General features: G+C 47.4%; 1 protein-coding gene across 10 annotated transcripts in view; it reads left to right on the forward strand.

Moving 5' to 3' along the window:
* Window positions 1–15,975, forward strand: part of Ppip5k1 (diphosphoinositol pentakisphosphate kinase 1) — a 47,870-nt gene that overhangs the window by 11,855 nt on the left and 20,040 nt on the right. For 2 of the 10 annotated variants that reach the window (XM_038330138.1, XM_038330139.1), the window contains exons 13-29: window positions 92–167; window positions 292–401; window positions 484–566; window positions 1,045–1,176; window positions 1,369–1,490; window positions 1,714–1,896; window positions 5,022–5,163; window positions 5,294–5,517; window positions 5,755–5,882; window positions 6,083–6,197; window positions 6,362–6,469; window positions 7,624–7,737; window positions 7,886–8,050; window positions 9,947–10,096; window positions 10,721–10,811; window positions 14,627–14,752; window positions 15,467–15,529. In XM_038330138.1, the coding sequence (XP_038186066.1) occupies window positions 92–167; window positions 292–401; window positions 484–566; window positions 1,045–1,176; window positions 1,369–1,490; window positions 1,714–1,896; window positions 5,022–5,163; window positions 5,294–5,517; window positions 5,755–5,882; window positions 6,083–6,197; window positions 6,362–6,469; window positions 7,624–7,737; window positions 7,886–8,050; window positions 9,947–10,096; window positions 10,721–10,811; window positions 14,627–14,752; window positions 15,467–15,529 (2,132 nt within the window). The remainder of the gene's footprint in view (window positions 1–91; window positions 168–291; window positions 402–483; window positions 567–1,044; window positions 1,177–1,368; window positions 1,491–1,713; window positions 1,897–5,021; window positions 5,164–5,293; window positions 5,518–5,754; window positions 5,883–6,082; window positions 6,198–6,361; window positions 6,470–7,623; window positions 7,738–7,885; window positions 8,051–9,946; window positions 10,097–10,720; window positions 10,812–14,626; window positions 14,753–15,466; window positions 15,530–15,975) is intronic. The other 8 variants (XM_042055076.1, XM_038330142.1, XM_038330140.1 and 5 more) reach the window with 7 other exon arrangements.

Genomic DNA, 15,975 nt, shown 5'->3' on the forward strand with positions numbered 1-15,975 from the left:
AGTTTAGATGGTTAGTTCTTTGTAGGGAGAAGGGACGGAGCACAGTTCCCAGGAGGTCTAATTTCTTTTCTTACTTTTTACTTCTTTAAAGGTTTTTTGCTCTCTTTGAAAAACATGGTGGATACAAGACGGGAAAATTAAAACTTAAGAGACCTGAGCAGCTCCAGGTGAGGTGGTGGGCCTGGGCAGGAGCCCTAGTCTGAGAAGAAAGAGTGTGGGGTTGAGAAGGGATGGACGGGAAGGTGAAATGGACAGGAGGAAGGCCTACGCGGTTCCCGGTGGTCTCTCTAGGAGGTTCTGGACATTACGAGGCTCCTGCTAGCTGAACTGGAGAAAGAACCAGGCACTGAGATCGAGGAGAAGACCGGGAAGTTGGAGCAGCTGAAGTCCGTGCTGGAGATGTGAGAAAGGGGACAGCAGCAGGGAGCTCCTCACAGGAACTGAGGTGCAGGGCAGAACGTGATACGTGGCTGTTCCCTGCAGGTATGGCCACTTCTCGGGTATCAATCGGAAGGTGCAGCTGACTTACTACCCCCACGGAGTGAAAGCTTCGAATGAGGGCCAAGGTGAGCAGCTCTCTCCCGTATCTCATCCTCCTTTTCTTCTTTCAAATTTTTAAAATTATATTTACTTATTTAGTGGGGGTGGGGCACACATGCCAGAGAGCAACTGTGGAGCTCAGAGGACAGCTGTGGGGGTTGGCCCCCTCTTTCACCCACGCTGGTCCTGGGGGTAGACCTTGGGTGCTTAGGTCTGGTGGCAGATGCCTTTACCAGCTGAGCCATCTCGCTGGTCTCCTTTTAAGACCCAGTCTTGCTGTGCAGCCCAGGCTGACCTCAGATTCCCAGCAATCCTCATACCTCCGTTTTCCAAGAGCTGGTTTTCCAGGCATGTGACACCATACTCGGCTCTCAGATCTCTTATTCTTGACCTTGTGGATGGTTTCTACCTGTAATTACCTCTGTTCTTGTCAGAAGCCTAATGTCTGTGTGTTCCCATCATAGTCCTTGGGAACTGCCCATCCACACACCTTCTTTCCCTCAGATCCACAGAGAGAAGCCCTGGCTCCCTCTCTCCTGCTGGTATTGAAGTGGGGTGGAGAGCTGACTCCTGATGGCCGTGTGCAGGCCGAGGAGCTGGGTCGAGCTTTTCGCTGCATGTACCCTGGAGGCCAGGGTAAGTGTTGGAAAGTGAGTGCCCAGCATGGCTGAGATAAGATAGTTAGAGGGAGGGGAGGGGAGGGGAGGGGAGGGGAGGGGAGGGGAGGGGAGGGGAGGCGCAGATGCTGTGAGGATACTAAAGGGGCAGCTAATATTGTTCCCCCACACGGCTGGTGGCAGTGTGTGCTGACATTCCCCTTTGCTCCAGGTGACTACGCTGGCTTCCCTGGCTGTGGGCTGCTTCGTCTCCATAGCACTTTCCGTCATGACCTCAAGATCTACGCGTCCGACGAGGGCCGCGTCCAGATGACTGCTGCAGCCTTTGCGAAGGTAAGCCCTCCGGTTCTTCCACTGCCTCCGCTTCCGTTAGGTAGAGAAAGAGAGTTTGGAGGACTCGAGGGAAAGGGTTCAAGAGCTGCTGTGCTAATTCAGAGACGTCTGTGCCTAAAGGGGCTGGGAACGGTTGGAGTCGGCCTCTTCAGGCTCTCTCTCCATCCCATGTCTGGGATGTCGACCAGGAAGAGAAGCTAGTAGACCCGTGCTTTCCTTCCAGGGCCTCCTGGCTCTAGAAGGGGAGCTGACACCCATTCTGGTGCAAATGGTGAAGAGCGCCAACATGAACGGGCTGCTGGACAGCGACAGTGATTCCCTGAGCAGCTGCCAGCACCGCGTCAAGGCACGGCTGCACCACATTTTGCAGCAGGATGCACCCTTCGGCCCCGAGGACTATGACCAGGTAACATGCTCCTCTTCTCTGTACCCCAGCTACCCTGAAACCTAATTCCTAACATTCTAAATACTACTACCTGTTATATGCTAGGCACTGTTTTAGGATATTAATCTACAGTATTTTGTTTAATCCTCCCAACCACCCTTTGGGGTAAATTCATGTCCACAGTTTTTATTATCCACAAATTCAAAGATTAAAACTATTAATGTGGGCTGGAGAGATGGCTCAGAGGTTAAGAGCATTGCCTATTCCTTCAAAGGTCCTGAGTTCAATTCCCAGCAACCACATGGTGGCTCACAACCACCTATAATGAGGTCTGGTGCCCTCTTCTGGCCTGCAGTCATACACACAGACAGAATATTGTATACATAATAAATAAATAAATATTTTTTAAAAAAAAAACTATTAATGTAAGGGCTGGAGAGATGGCTCAGACGTTAAGAGTACTAGCTACTCTTCCAGAGGTCCTGAGTTCAATTTTCAGCAATCACATGGTGACTCAGAAGCATCTATAATGAGATCTGGTGCCCTCTTCTGGCATGTAGGCATACATGCAGGCAGAACACTATACATAATGAATAAACAAATCTTTAAAAATTTATTTTTATTTATAAAAATATGTTGATATAAGTTTGGCATCAGGGTTCAGTTGGCAGACCTATCACGAGACTATTTAGAATCCTTATTTATTTTACTCAATGTAAATGTCATACATTTTGCTGCATTAATATTAATGTGTTTGATTGTGTCTTGAGCTCTGCTAGAGGTATCATATGCCCTGTGGTTTATGTTTTAAATCCTGTAATCTAAAGGAAAGCTTAGTTCTGAAACCACTGACTTTGGGTCTTGAAGTTGGAGGACTGTTTCAGTGATCTACGTAAAAACCGCCTCCAGGATTACAACTTAGAGCGCTCACCAGTTCACTGCCTCACAGTCTTGGGCTCATCTGGCCTTAGTTGTGCTTTCCTGAAGTGGTAGTGCAGTGCTGATTGGGGTGGGAATCTATTATATCTGGAGGTTTAACTAGAATTCTGGGATAGCTGGCTCTTGACTCCATCCTTTCCCTGTAACTGCAGGACCTGTCCCCTTTACAAGAATTTCTCATGTGATTGGTCTTAGTTTTCTCAGGTGGAGTTAGAAGCGTTCCAAGTTTCCTTCCTTCCTTCTTTTTTTTTTTTTGAGGCAGGGTGTTGCCATGGAGCCTGGGTTGGTCTTGAACTTGCAGTGACTCTCCTTCCTCTGCCTCCTGTCTACAAAACTTCCAAGCTTTCTAAAGCATGGGTCCAGAAGTAACACAATGAATGGTTGACATTTTATCGTGGTGAAGCAGTCACAAAGCAAGGCCTGGTTCACAGAAAGAGAGAGAGAGGCAAAGGACAAAGAATTAATGGTCACCTTTAATTCACTTGGGAACTGTTAGAACTTCCCCCACCCCTCTTTCATCTTACAGAGGAGGGACCTAAGTAACTTAAACAACCCTTTCAAAGTGGCGGAGGTAGTCTAGACCCCAGGAGTCTTCTCTGAAGGCCTGGCTGCTTACTACTTCAGTCCCTACTGCCCATCAGCGTTGATAGCAGTTGCCGTTCCCAACTCAAGTCTTCTTTTTCCTGAGTATCTAGGCCACAGTTGGCCGGGTGGTGGGTTGGATTTGTTTGCTTGTTTTATTTTTTTTTTTTTACTGTCCCACACTTAATTTTGATAGGTTCTTTATTTTAGTGTGTATTTAAAATTTTTATGTGAATGAGTGTTTTGCCTGCACATATATATAAACACCACGTTTGTACAATGCCCATAGAGGTCAAAAGAGGGCATCAGACCCCTGGAGTTACTGACGATTGTGCGCTGCCATGTGGGTGCTGGAAACCAAACTCAGTTTCCCTGGAAGCGCAGACTCTATTCACAGCGGAGCCATTTCTCTGCTCCCTCTGGTAGCTTCTTAAATGATTTACCAAGGGGCAGACTTGTTTCCTTGTTTTCCCAGCTGGTCTAGTGTTGTTCACTGTCAAACAGAAAATCTAGGGTCTCTCCCTTTCTTTATGCCTCCTTTTGTTAGTGAGAAGGAAGCTTCTGAGACCTTAGCCACAACTCTTTATTCCGTCTATACTTTCTCCTTCCCATCTCTTTTCTTTTAGTATTTTAGTTTGTTTGTTTGTTTATTTACTTATTTGTTGTTTTTCAAGACAGGGACAGGTGTCTCTGTGTAGCCCAGATTGTCCTGGAACTCACTCTGTAGACCAGGCTGGCTCAAACTCACAGAGATCTGCCTGTCTCTACCTTCTAAGTGCTGGGACTAAAGGTGTATGCTACCACTGCCCAGTTTATGTTTATTTTTAAGTGTATATGTGCATATGTATCTGTGTGTGGGTTTGTGCACTTGAGCCTAGGTACCTATGGAGTCCAGAAGAGGTGTTGAATCTCTTGGAACTAGAGTTCTAAGTAGCTATGAGCTACCCACGTGGGTGCTGGGAACCAGACCCTGACCCTGTGTAAAAGCAGTAAATGCTCTTAACTACTGAGCCATCTCTCCGGCCCTCCTCATTTTGTATTGATGGTAACTGAAATTGAAGCTGGTCGTGGTGGTGCACACCTTTAATCCTAGTATTCAGGAAGCAGAAGTAAGGTGGATCTCTGTAAGTTTGAGGCCAGCATGGTCTACCGAGTGAATTCTAGGCCAGCCAAGGCTACATAGCAAAACCTTATCTCAAAAACAAATGAAAAACCTAAAAATCCTAAGCTGAAGCCAAGTTAGACGGAACACTGGTACTGTAAGTCAGTGTGAGACAGTCCTCTCTGATTCTCATCAGGACATTCCACAGAGCCTGTAAGGAATTCATTCTTTATTCCCCAGCATTTCTCAGGTGTATTTTACAGTCCCCAAGTAAAGTGTACTTTACTTGTAAGTATACTTTAATTTCTCTGGACTCTGAAACTTTTAAGATGGTCTCCTCATGGATGATTTTGTGTTGGAGCAGACAGTGTCCTCATTTAAAGGCCCAGAACTGCCAGGATGCCCAGGAACAAAAGATCCCTCCTGAAATGAGCCAGCAGGCAGATCTGTATTACAGCCAGTTTCTCTGTAGTAAACCACAGTCTGGGAATCGGCCTGAGCCTGTTCTCTCTGTTCCTCACAGCTGGCTCCCACCGGAAGTACCTCTCTCCTCAACTCCATGTCTCTCATCCAGAATCCTGTCAAAGTCTGTAATCAGGTGTTTTCCCTGATTGAGAACCTTACCCACCAGATTCGGGAACGGATGCAGGACCCCAGCTCTGTAGGTGGGTGTGATTACTACTGTCTGCCCTCTAAAGTCTCAGGCATGGATGCATTCCTCAGGAACTCCTGACCCCTCTGGTTCTACGCTGGAAGTCAAGTCTGGCCCCCTTTGACTGTCTGCCTTCGTCTCAGACCTGCAGCTCTACCACAGTGAGACACTGGAGCTAATGCTGCAGCGTTGGAGCAAACTAGAGCGCGACTTCCGGCACAAGAGCGGGCGCTATGACATCAGCAAGATCCCTGATATCTATGACTGTGTCAAGTATGATGTACAGCATAACGGGAGTCTGGGGCTTGAGGGCACAGCCGAGTTGCTGCATCTTTCCAAAGCTCTGGCCGATGTGGTCATTCCCCAGGTGTGTCTCATATAATGGATCCAGTAGGGTGGGAAGAATGGGAGGGGAGGAAAGAAATGGACCTAGAAAGGAAACTTGGAGAAGGAATTGAGTTTCTGCAGTTCCCAGGACTAGTCTGGGCATCAGGACTGACTGAGGAGACTTTTGGAGGGGATGTGATGGACAGGAAGGAAACACCAGGCCTGAGGAAACATGTGTGGCAAGACTAACTTCTTCTTCCTGGCCTGTGACCCTCAGGAGTATGGGATCAGTCGGGAGGAGAAAATGGAAATTGCTGTGGGCTTCTGTCTTCCACTTCTGCGGAAAATCCTGCTTGACCTACAGAGAACCCACGAGGATGAGTCTGTCAACAAGCTGCATCCCCTGTGAGGGAGGGCTGGGAGGGGAACTGGATGGAGGGAGGGAGGGCATGTTGGGAGCCCTGGGAGAATCAAGGCTAAGACAGGCGGGGAGCCAAGAAGAGATAGGGTCTGGGATGGTAAGGAGAGAAGTCTCTAGGTGGGGGGAGGAGTTGTCGTAGGAAAAGAATTGTCTGACTGGGTATCTGATTTAACTTCCATGTCAGGTACTCCCGTGGAGTGCTCTCTCCAGGGCGCCATGTTCGAACACGTCTGTATTTCACCAGTGAAAGTCACGTTCACTCCCTACTCAGTGTCTTCCGTTATGGGGGACTTCTTGACGTAAGCATCCTCCTCCCTCCTTCGACCTCTGAGCATCTTTTCTAGCAGTCATCAGCTGTCCTTGCGTCTGTTTTTCCTGTGGACGTTTGCCATTCTCCTCAGTCCCCTGCCCACTCCTCTTACTTGTCCTTGGGCACTGGCTTACCTTTGTTTGTGTTTGGTAGGAGACCCAGGATGCACAATGGCAGCGAGCTTTGGCTTATCTTAGTGCCATCTCAGAGCTCAACTACATGACCCAGATTGTTATCATGCTTTATGAGGACAACACACGGGTGAGGAGCCAGCGGGTGGGATGAGGAGAGGGCCCTTCTTCCTACTTCCATTAAAAAGCAACTTACCTTTTATTTTTAAACACCTAGTGTGCTCACGTGCGTGTATGTGTGTGTGTATGCATGCATGCGCACGTGTGCGCATGTAGGTATGTGTAGGCACGCACCGTACATGTATAGCAATCAGTGTGTGCATGCACTTGTAAAGGTGTAATCAGGCATGCACTGTGCATGTATAGAGATCAGTGTGTGCATGTGTGTGCATAGGTGTTTGCAAGCACACACTGTATATGTATAAAGATCAGTGTGTGTGCAGGCTTGGACTGTACGTGTATAGAGATCAGTGTGTGCATGTGTGCGCATAGGTGTTTACAAGCACACACTGTATATGTATAAAGATCAGTGTGTGTGCAGGCATGCACTGTATGTATATAGATCAGAGAACAGCTTGCAGGAGTTGACTTCTTCACTGCAGTGGGATCAAATTCAGATCATTGGGGTTAGTGGCAAACACTTTTATCTGCTGAGCTGTCCCATTGGCTCACAAAATCTTTCTTATTCTTAGATTTTTATAGACTTAGGTCAGCAGTTTTTCTTCAACTGCCATATCTGCTGCTCTCTTTACAGTGTACTTAATAAGTTTGCTTTCATCTTAAATTAGAAAAAGAATTTCTAGAATCCATCTAGATGCAGTGTGTAGGTGCAGCATGGCACAGAGCACCTAGAAGGAGCCTACTGGAACAGAACCTCTGTTCTGGGGTGAATTTGAGCCAGAGAGATAAGCTAGAACAACTGTGGAATTTGGGTCAATGTTTTATGAGTCTTGTTTCTGCTGATATTGCTCTCTGTATGTGTGTACATATGCATATACACACATGCCTTCTGCATCAGTCTTAGCAAAGACATCTTTAAAGTTCTGCTGTGTATACCATAGCCAAGCTGTTACTAGGAGAGATGGAAAGGAAGGATTGTAGAAAGGGAGGTGAGGCGTGAGCTCCTATAATAGATGAGTCCCAGACTGAGGGCAAGACCCTGAAACCTCAGTCCTGGCTTTCCTGGGCGCTTGTATCCTTGTGAGTTCCTCTCTGTTGCTCCCGCGTGTCCTGTCACCACATCCAGATTCTCCCAGTTACCCTTCTTATGGTGATGCCCCATAGGACCCGTTGTCGGAGGAGCGGTTCCATGTGGAGCTCCACTTCAGCCCTGGGGTGAAAGGTATTGAAGAAGGCAGTGCCCCAGCTGGCTGTGGATTCCGCCCAGCTTCTTCAGAGGTGGGTCAGAGAGCTGGGATTTGGGGCTCTAGGACTTAGGGACCAGGGAACCAGGTGGTAGGAAACTGGGAAGTAACCAAAGGTTGAGGAGTTTGATATTAGGAAGGTGAAATCATTAATGTCTCTCCGTTTGTCTATTATGGAACAGAATGGGGAGATGAAAGCAGATCAAGGCAGCGTAGAGAACCTGTGCCCAGGGAAGGCCTCAGACGAACCAGACCGAGCAGTGCAGACCTCTCCCCAACCTGTCGAGGGCACTGGCCTCCCAAGGAGGTCACCCCTCATTCGGAATCGAAAAGCTGGCTCCATGGAGGTAATGAGACGGACAAGGTGATGTTGGGGTACCAGTACTCGTGGGAAAATATCCTCGTTTCCTCTGAATCTTCTTGAGACTTAAAGCTTGAGTCCCCTTGCAGTGGTATTTATTATGTTTACTTAATATTTCTTTCACAGCTGGTCATCAGTAGGACTTCTTTAAGCTGGTTGTTACTTGTGATGTTAAAGACTTGCCAATGAGCCATACCTAAGGGGGAAAATTTTAGGATAAAGTAGAGACAGTATGACTTCTGGGCTGACATCACCATTTGACTCTCAGAAGCTGTGTGACCTTTCCAGGTAGCTTCTCAAACCTTGCATCTTTTTCCATCTATGCGATATGAGCAATATCTACCTTATCTTATAGATGCACTAAGTCACTGCAGCAGCAGTGCAGTTGGTGGTGGAGGCCAGGCCCTCTCCTTCTGTTTGTTCAGGCTTGAGCGGTTCCTGGCACTTGAATGCCGTTAAGGTTATCTATAATGTCATGCCAGAAGGATGATTGATCATCCAGAGCCTATGTGTCTCTCCTAATGAGGAGGTTTATCTGCCTGGGTCTGTGTTGTGATATTTTTAGAATTTTTCTCAAATCCACTTCTGGTTTTCTAATCTAGAGGACAGAACTAGTACAGATTTCTCACTGCATTTCCTTACTTTCCTCAGGTTTGGGTTTGTCTTTCTTGCTAATGCAATTTTCTCCTTTGGCCCAGTGATACTTTCTTTAATTTCCTCCATGACTTTCCTTTCGATGTCATGACTTATTCCTGTCTCAGAGACTTTGCCTGGTCTGGATGCCGCTCGGAATCATGGATCTATTCAACTGCTCTCTGCAGGCGTCTGTCTTATGGGACTTGTTTTTTTTCTGTTTTAGGGATATCTCAGAAAAATCTATAATAAGCTTTCATGGTTAATGCAGAGATTTACATTTCAGATTTTAGAGAAGGCCAAGAAAATAAACTGCTGTTTCTGTTCAGACTTACCCTTTGCTTCCCAGCTGTTTTAGGGGATTGCTGGTTGGAACATGCGGTTTCCTTAGCAGAGATGTGCCTTAGTTTTCCTTGCGGTGCAGGTGGGACCGGGTGCCCAGCACCCTGCACACACTGTCACTCTTGTGCAGTAGATCCGACGGACGGGACAGTGTGTGATTGTCTTCCCGGGCTGTCCCTTTGTCGTCTTATGTCAGCACAGGAGACATAAACAATAATTCTGTACATCCTCTCTCAGGCTTACTGGGATTATCTTCTTTCTGGAAGTTTCCTTGAGTGGGATTCCTTTTCTTTGTGGCATTGGCAATTGAACCCAGAGCCTCACATATGCCAGACAAGTGTTCTAACCTCTGAGTGGCATTCCCAGCCCTTTCTGTTGTCTTTTATTTTGAGATTGGGTTTTGCTGAGTTACCAAGGTTGGTTTTGAACTCACCCTGTAGCACATGCAGACTTTGAACTGGCGATCTTCTTGCCTTATCCTCCTGAGCTGGACTCACAGGCTTGAGCCTCCAGAACTATCTGCGATTCCTGTTGTAACCACATTCCTTCTTTTGGGTCTCTGGTGTTGTTTAGATCCTGACTCATTCAGGGCGATGACTGCTCAGAATGTGCCCCTCGGCCAGTCCTTAGTCACACAGCCTTGTATATTAATATTTTCTTTCCCTGCTCTGTCGGCCAACACTGGTCATCTTATCCTCATCAGTGACATCTCATCCCTCCGTCTTCTCTTGTCATCTCAAATTTTTGAACTGCTTTAGATTATACAATTTGTGACTTTAATAGCAGCTGTGCCCTAGCTGGCCATCCTCTCCAGCTCTCTAACTGACTCTGCCCTTTGGGCACTGGGACTTTGGGAACTTGGGGGCTAAAGGAGCCTTGACCGGCTTTCCACCCGGTCTGATTGCAGGTCATGAACATGCAGTGCACGGGGAACCTGGACCTGATCCCCTTGAGGGGACGGCGCCGCAGGAGGTCAGGAGACCTCCCCCGGCTTTCCCCAGCCATCGGCCTACAGCCCCGGGCTGTGTCCACCACTCACCTGGCTTCCTGCACACAGGTGTCTCTTCCCGCCTTGCCTTCCTTTCCTGCCTTCTGTCTTTGCTTTTGGGATCTAGGGAAACTGCTCATTGTCTAGGTGGGATGTATGGATGTTGGGAGCTGTGTGATTGGCCCTCAAGGATATTTTGGGGGGGAAAAATCAGTTTCATGTATCCAGGAATAAAATAATTGGAGGGGAGGGCTTCTTGGCTTATATAAGAAACTGAGGATGGCTCCATTCACCCCAGCTGTCTCTGGAAAAAAGAGAGGGCAGGCCATACTTTATTTGTGGCTGAGTCACTGTGATTTCTGAGTCTTATGAAGGAGCAGGTAAGACTGAAGTGCCTACTCGGCTGAGGACGACAAATGGTTGGATCGCAGTTTGCCAGATCTGGGGGGTGGGGCGGGGAGGTTGCAAGGACCAGTGTTTGGGAAGTAGACATGCCTTCTAACATAGATGGGCTCCTGGACAGTTCACTCTGCAGCGTGCACTCTGTTCCCTGTTTATTCCTCTTCCACCATAAAAATCTTTTGTCTCGTCTAATCTTTTTGATACTGCTTGGCTTTGTAGGGGCAAGATTCAGAACCTGGGTTTTCTACTTTGAGGTGACAAGGGGATTGATATAAAGTCCTTTCTCTACAGGTGCTGTCTGAGACTTCATCTTCAAGGCCCGGTGGCTACCGGCTGTTTTCATCTTCACGTCCCCCAACAGAGATGAAGCAGAGTGGCCTAGGTAGGTTTCCCGCATCTCTCACCTGTTGTTGGAAAGGGTTGTCTGTCTGTTATCCAGAGTTTTATCGTGGGAAATCTTCATCACGGGAACTGAGACCAGCCAGTCAGTAGCACTGTCAGATGTAGGAAGGGATAGAGTGGAGGATGCCGGAGTTAACCTTGGATGGATCTAGGTGATTGTTTTCACCCCAGAAGAGTGTTTATCTTTTGATATTCCCCACCAATCCCCATTTCCCTAGCTGCAGGGTATTTTTCTGGCTTTCCTTCTCATTCCTTATCTGTCCCTCCAGTCCAACCCAGACTTTAAGGGACCATGGAGGCTTTGCCCCTTCAGAGTTATCAGTGACAGGTGCTTGAGTTACACAGGTAAAACTAGAGGTACTTGTGATCCCCGGTTGTCATATTTTCATATGAGACCTTGTGCCATATCTTCCTCTGAAACCTGGTGTTCGCACCCTGCTTTCCTAATCCTGTAACTTTTTCCTTTCCTTCCGGAAGCTTGAGGGACACAAATCTGAGACGGGTGAGGTGGCAGAGGCTTCTCTCAGGGACACTGAGGGAATGTCTCTTGATTTTTTTGAGCCCTGGAAAGGGGTGGAGAACGTCATTCAACCTTTTCTAAGGACACAGACTTGAGGAAGCACCAAGCCTCAGAGGGTATGGTATTCTATGGGGCAGTCCTTGAGATGGACTGCCTCTGAACACAATGCTGTGTAAACCAAGTAACTAACTGCAGGTCAGAGATGATTTGCGGGGTCTGAACTGGTTCTCCTGCCTCATTTTTTAAAAATCTTGTCCTATTCTCTATATTTAAACCTTCTAATTTTTTTGTTATTTTTGCCCTTGCTGCTTAATTTCTTGGTCCCAAAATGTTAATATTTGAACTAGTAAAGAGGAAAATTTTTTTTGTAACTTTCCAAGCTAATTTTATGGAAGTAGACTGGCTTCTAGAACCCTGAAATCAGTTGGTTGGTTTGGGGATCAAACCAACTCTGAGAATTAAATGACAACTATAGGTCAGCAAAGGGACTTCTCGCCCCAGAAATCCCAAAGGTCAAGAAACAGCAAGTTCCAGTAAAGAATAGATTTCAGAGCTGGCCGATGGTGGCACACACCTTTAATCCCAGTACTCAGGAGGCAGAGTCAGACACGTCTCTGTGAGTTCGAGGCCAGCCTGGTCTACAGAGAGCGTTCCAGGACAGGCTTCAAAGCTATACAGAGAAACCCTGTCCCTAAATAAATAAATAAATAATAAACGAAAAAAGAAAAATAAAGAAGATAAAGGAATAGATTTCAGTTAGGTTAGAAAGTAGATAGGTGTGTAAGTGGGAGTCTTTTCAAGAATAAGTCATACGCATAGAGAAAAATGGGGGGAAAAGAAGAAAAGAAAAAGAATAAGGCATAGGATCCAGGCGTGGTAATACACTTTTAATCCTAGCACTCAGGAGGTCAGGGTTCGGGGGAGAAGCAGATATGTTTCTGTGAGTTCCTAGCCATCCAAGCCTACACAGTGAGACTCTGTCTCATAAAAACAAAACAAACAGCCAAGCGGTGGTGGTGCATGCTTTTAATCCCAGCATCAAGGGAGGCCAGCCTGGTCTACAGAGTGAGTTTCAGGGCAGCCAGGGCTACAACAGAGGAACCTTGTCTCAAAAACCAAAACCAAAACCAATGTAAAACAAAAAAGAAGAAAGAAGAAAAAAGAAAAAGAATAAGGCATAGGAGACTGGGCATATATAGTGCAGTGGCATGTGCCTATAGACCAAAACACTTGTGGGGAATGAGATGGGAGTATCCCTAAAACCCAGGGGTTCGGGCTAGCCAGAAAGGACAACACAGGGAGACTCTAATCTCAAAATCAAGCAAACAGAATATGGCAGCGTGAGGGCTACACAGACCTAGTGACAGATGGTGAGATAAAGACTGCTCTCTGAGACACCTGAGGGCCAGGCCGAGTAGGGCTGGCATGGTTGTACCAGAAAAGTATTCAGCAGAGGAAGTCAATGTAGGACGGAGCTTGCTGTGGTCTAGGGTAGAGCCAGCTCCCTTCAGCTTTTTCTGAAGAAAAGCAGACATCTTTTGTAGGGTGACATTTCATTCTAAAGCCTGACTGAGCATGGAATTTGGGAGAAGTTGGCTGCATAAAGAGGTCCTGGATGCCAGGGTAGAAACCATTGCCTAACTGAGCTTTCTGATTTTTCTAGTAGCCCTGAAATACTGGGACCCTGGTCTTCCCTGTAGGCTCAAAGGATCCTCTCTTCCAGTCTGAATATGGGTGTGACCTTCCCAGATCCTCTCCTCCAGTCTGAATATGGGTGTGGCCTTCCCAGCCAAACTCAGGGTCTTGACTGATGGATGTGGAAGTAGAAGGACAAATTCCAAGAATCTGAATGTCTTACTTTTGCTTTTTGAGACAAGGTCTTTTTGTATAACCCTGACTGTCCTGAAACTCCCTACGTAGACTAGGCTGGCTTCAAACTCACAGAGATCCTCCTGCCTCTGCCTCCCTAGTGCTGGGATTAAAGGTGTGCACCACCACACTTAAGAATTGGTCCTATGACTTCCAGGTTTCCCTGTCCCTGAGGCTGTAGACGGAGGACTGGGGAGTCCATCCTACTCTCTCTACGTCACCCTGGGGATGGTTTCTGACCTGACTTGCCCTTTTCAGGGGTTCTTCATGTTTCATTTACTCCTCAGACTGGCACTTCTTTTTGCTCTCTTTGAACTTAACATATGTGAGCAGCTGGTTTTGATCACAGGGTTTGCAAGACAATAAACTTTTCAGAGCAGGAAAAGAAAGACGATTTTCCCATTGTTTCTTGATTTCTGTCTTAGTAGGGTGCTTAGCACATAACTAGTATGCCCTACTTTATAAGCAGATGACTTTTCAGATGTCTTTTGATTTGTGTCCATCTTGACTTCAGAATCTATGCTGGTTTTTTGTGAAGAAAATCCTTCTCTTCTAACCAAACATAGTATCCGGAGGAAGGAGACCTGGATTCTGGTCCTCCTTACCTCCTGTGCTGTGACCTTGAGCAAAGGAGACTCCTTTGGGGTCTGTTTCTTCACCTATTATGTAAAATGAAAAGGTTAAACTAGATGGTCTCTGAGTCCCTTTCAGCTTTCGAAGGCTCATGCTGTGAGAAAAGCTCTGAATGGTAGATTCGTAGATGAAGAACAGGGAATTGTGTGCCAGCCGAGCACCCAGACCCCGTCTCTAATTCCACTGAAAGCTTTTCCTTTTCAAGCCTCCAGGGGGCTAGATTTCTGGGTCTCTAACATCCTCTGTCCAGAGTAAAAGACCCCTGGTTAGGCGTAGGGGAGCATGCGCCAGTGAGGTGGTCAGCAGTGAAGGCAACTCCCTTGCTGCCAAACCTGATGACTTGAGTTCAATCCCTGGGACCTTCACAATCCAAGGAGAGGACTGAGTACTGCAAGTTGTCCCCTGACCTCCACATGCATGACATGGCCTGCATTCTCACCTCCTACACAAAGTAACATAGCTTTTTAAAGTTTAGGGAGACTATTCTTTTAGTACTTCTGAGAGCTACCTGGAAAGCACAGTCCACCTCAGTAGACTGAATGCCTAATAAGACTAACACCATTTTTGTAGTGGCCTTTGTCTCTGCCATGTAGATCTGGAGAGTCGCTACTTTGCTTGCCTGGTGTGGCTATGGACAGTAGAGGTCACTGGTTACCTGGAGTTGCTGCGTTGTGGTGGCGCTGAATGGCTGTGTGTGTCTTAATGTTGTACTGTGAAGTTGGGTGTTCTGTATGCAGCTTTGTGTGGCTACTAATGTGCTCCCGGCCTTGCAGGCTCACAGTGCACAGGGCTGTTCAGCACCACAGTGCTGGGCGGCTCCTCCAGCGCTCCGAATCTTCAGGACTACGCCCGCAGCCATGGCAAAAAACTCCCGCCTGCCAGTCTAAAGCACCGAGATGGTATGTGGGTGGGTTTTGGGGGGCAACTCTCTCTCTGTCTCTCTTTAAAAAAAAAAAGTCTCTCAGCAAGCATACAGCTTCAGAACTATCCATGCTTAAGATGGCACTGGCAGTGGCCTGGTACTAAGCTTTCCTCATGGATGATAAATGGGAGAAGGAGCCGGGACCCCTTCCACTCCTCCATTTGCATTCCCTCTCACCATACAGATACTACTGATTTATGCTTATCCCTTCATAAGCTCCCACACACAGCCTGGCTGCATCAGTTCGTACTCTTTCCTGGATTCTGGCCTGTAGGATGAGGACCGAGAGGATGATCCATGGTCAGGAGGAATGCAGTGGAGTCTTGCTTAAGTTCCAGGGAATCAGGGCTAGGCATGTGGAGGTTGCTCAGCTAAGGTGAAAAGATGATGTGGAAAGATACTGGGGGAAGGGAAGGATGTTTCTATACAGATTTTATTTCCAAGTGGCTAGGAAGAGAGCGTGGTGGTGAGATCAGGGTTGTTTTGTGGGACCATGCTGTGGTGGAGGTGACTTCAGCTCCTGGAGACTACAGCAGAGGAAATAAATTAAGTGTTGTAGTCAGGATCCCAGGGTCGGGGACGGGACCAGATTTCACAGCGAGGTAAAGCACCAGGTCCACAGTGGGCAGGTTCCAAAGCCGAGGGTGGGCACAGGGGTGGGTATAATCCCCGTGATGTCTTTTCTCCCCAGAGCTCTTGTTTGTCCCGGCCGTAAAACGATTTTCTGTGTCGTTTGCAAAGCATCCGACTAACGGTACGTTTGCTGCTGACCCAGCACCATTCCTCCTCCTCATGTCACCTCCAGACACTTAGCCCTGAGCTCTGACGCTGACTTGGCCTCTCCTTCCACTATATTGACACCCTGCTTTCTCTGAATGAGCCCCTCACTAAGTGTCCCTTCTGGGGACATTTTCCTCGTGACAGCTGTAGCCATGGCTGTAGCCTGGATAGGCTGACCTATCCCTGCGGCAACTCAGGGTCTGATTTCCATAGTCACCATCATCACCATCCCATAACCTTTGTCAGCATCACCACCGAAACGTCAGTCACGACGCTCCCTTTCCTATCACATAGCTGCCAGGCTGCGTACAGACATACTGAGGTTGTCCTTCTTAGCCGAGAATAGCATCACCTAGGTAGAGCTCACTCTCTCCCTGCTGTCTCGGTTTATGTAATTTTGATCTCCTTGATGGGGTGGAT

Source organism: Arvicola amphibius, chromosome 5 (assembly GCF_903992535.2).
Source record: "Arvicola amphibius chromosome 5, mArvAmp1.2, whole genome shotgun sequence".
In the NCBI taxonomy this organism is placed as follows: domain Eukaryota; kingdom Metazoa; phylum Chordata; class Mammalia; order Rodentia; family Cricetidae; genus Arvicola; species Arvicola amphibius.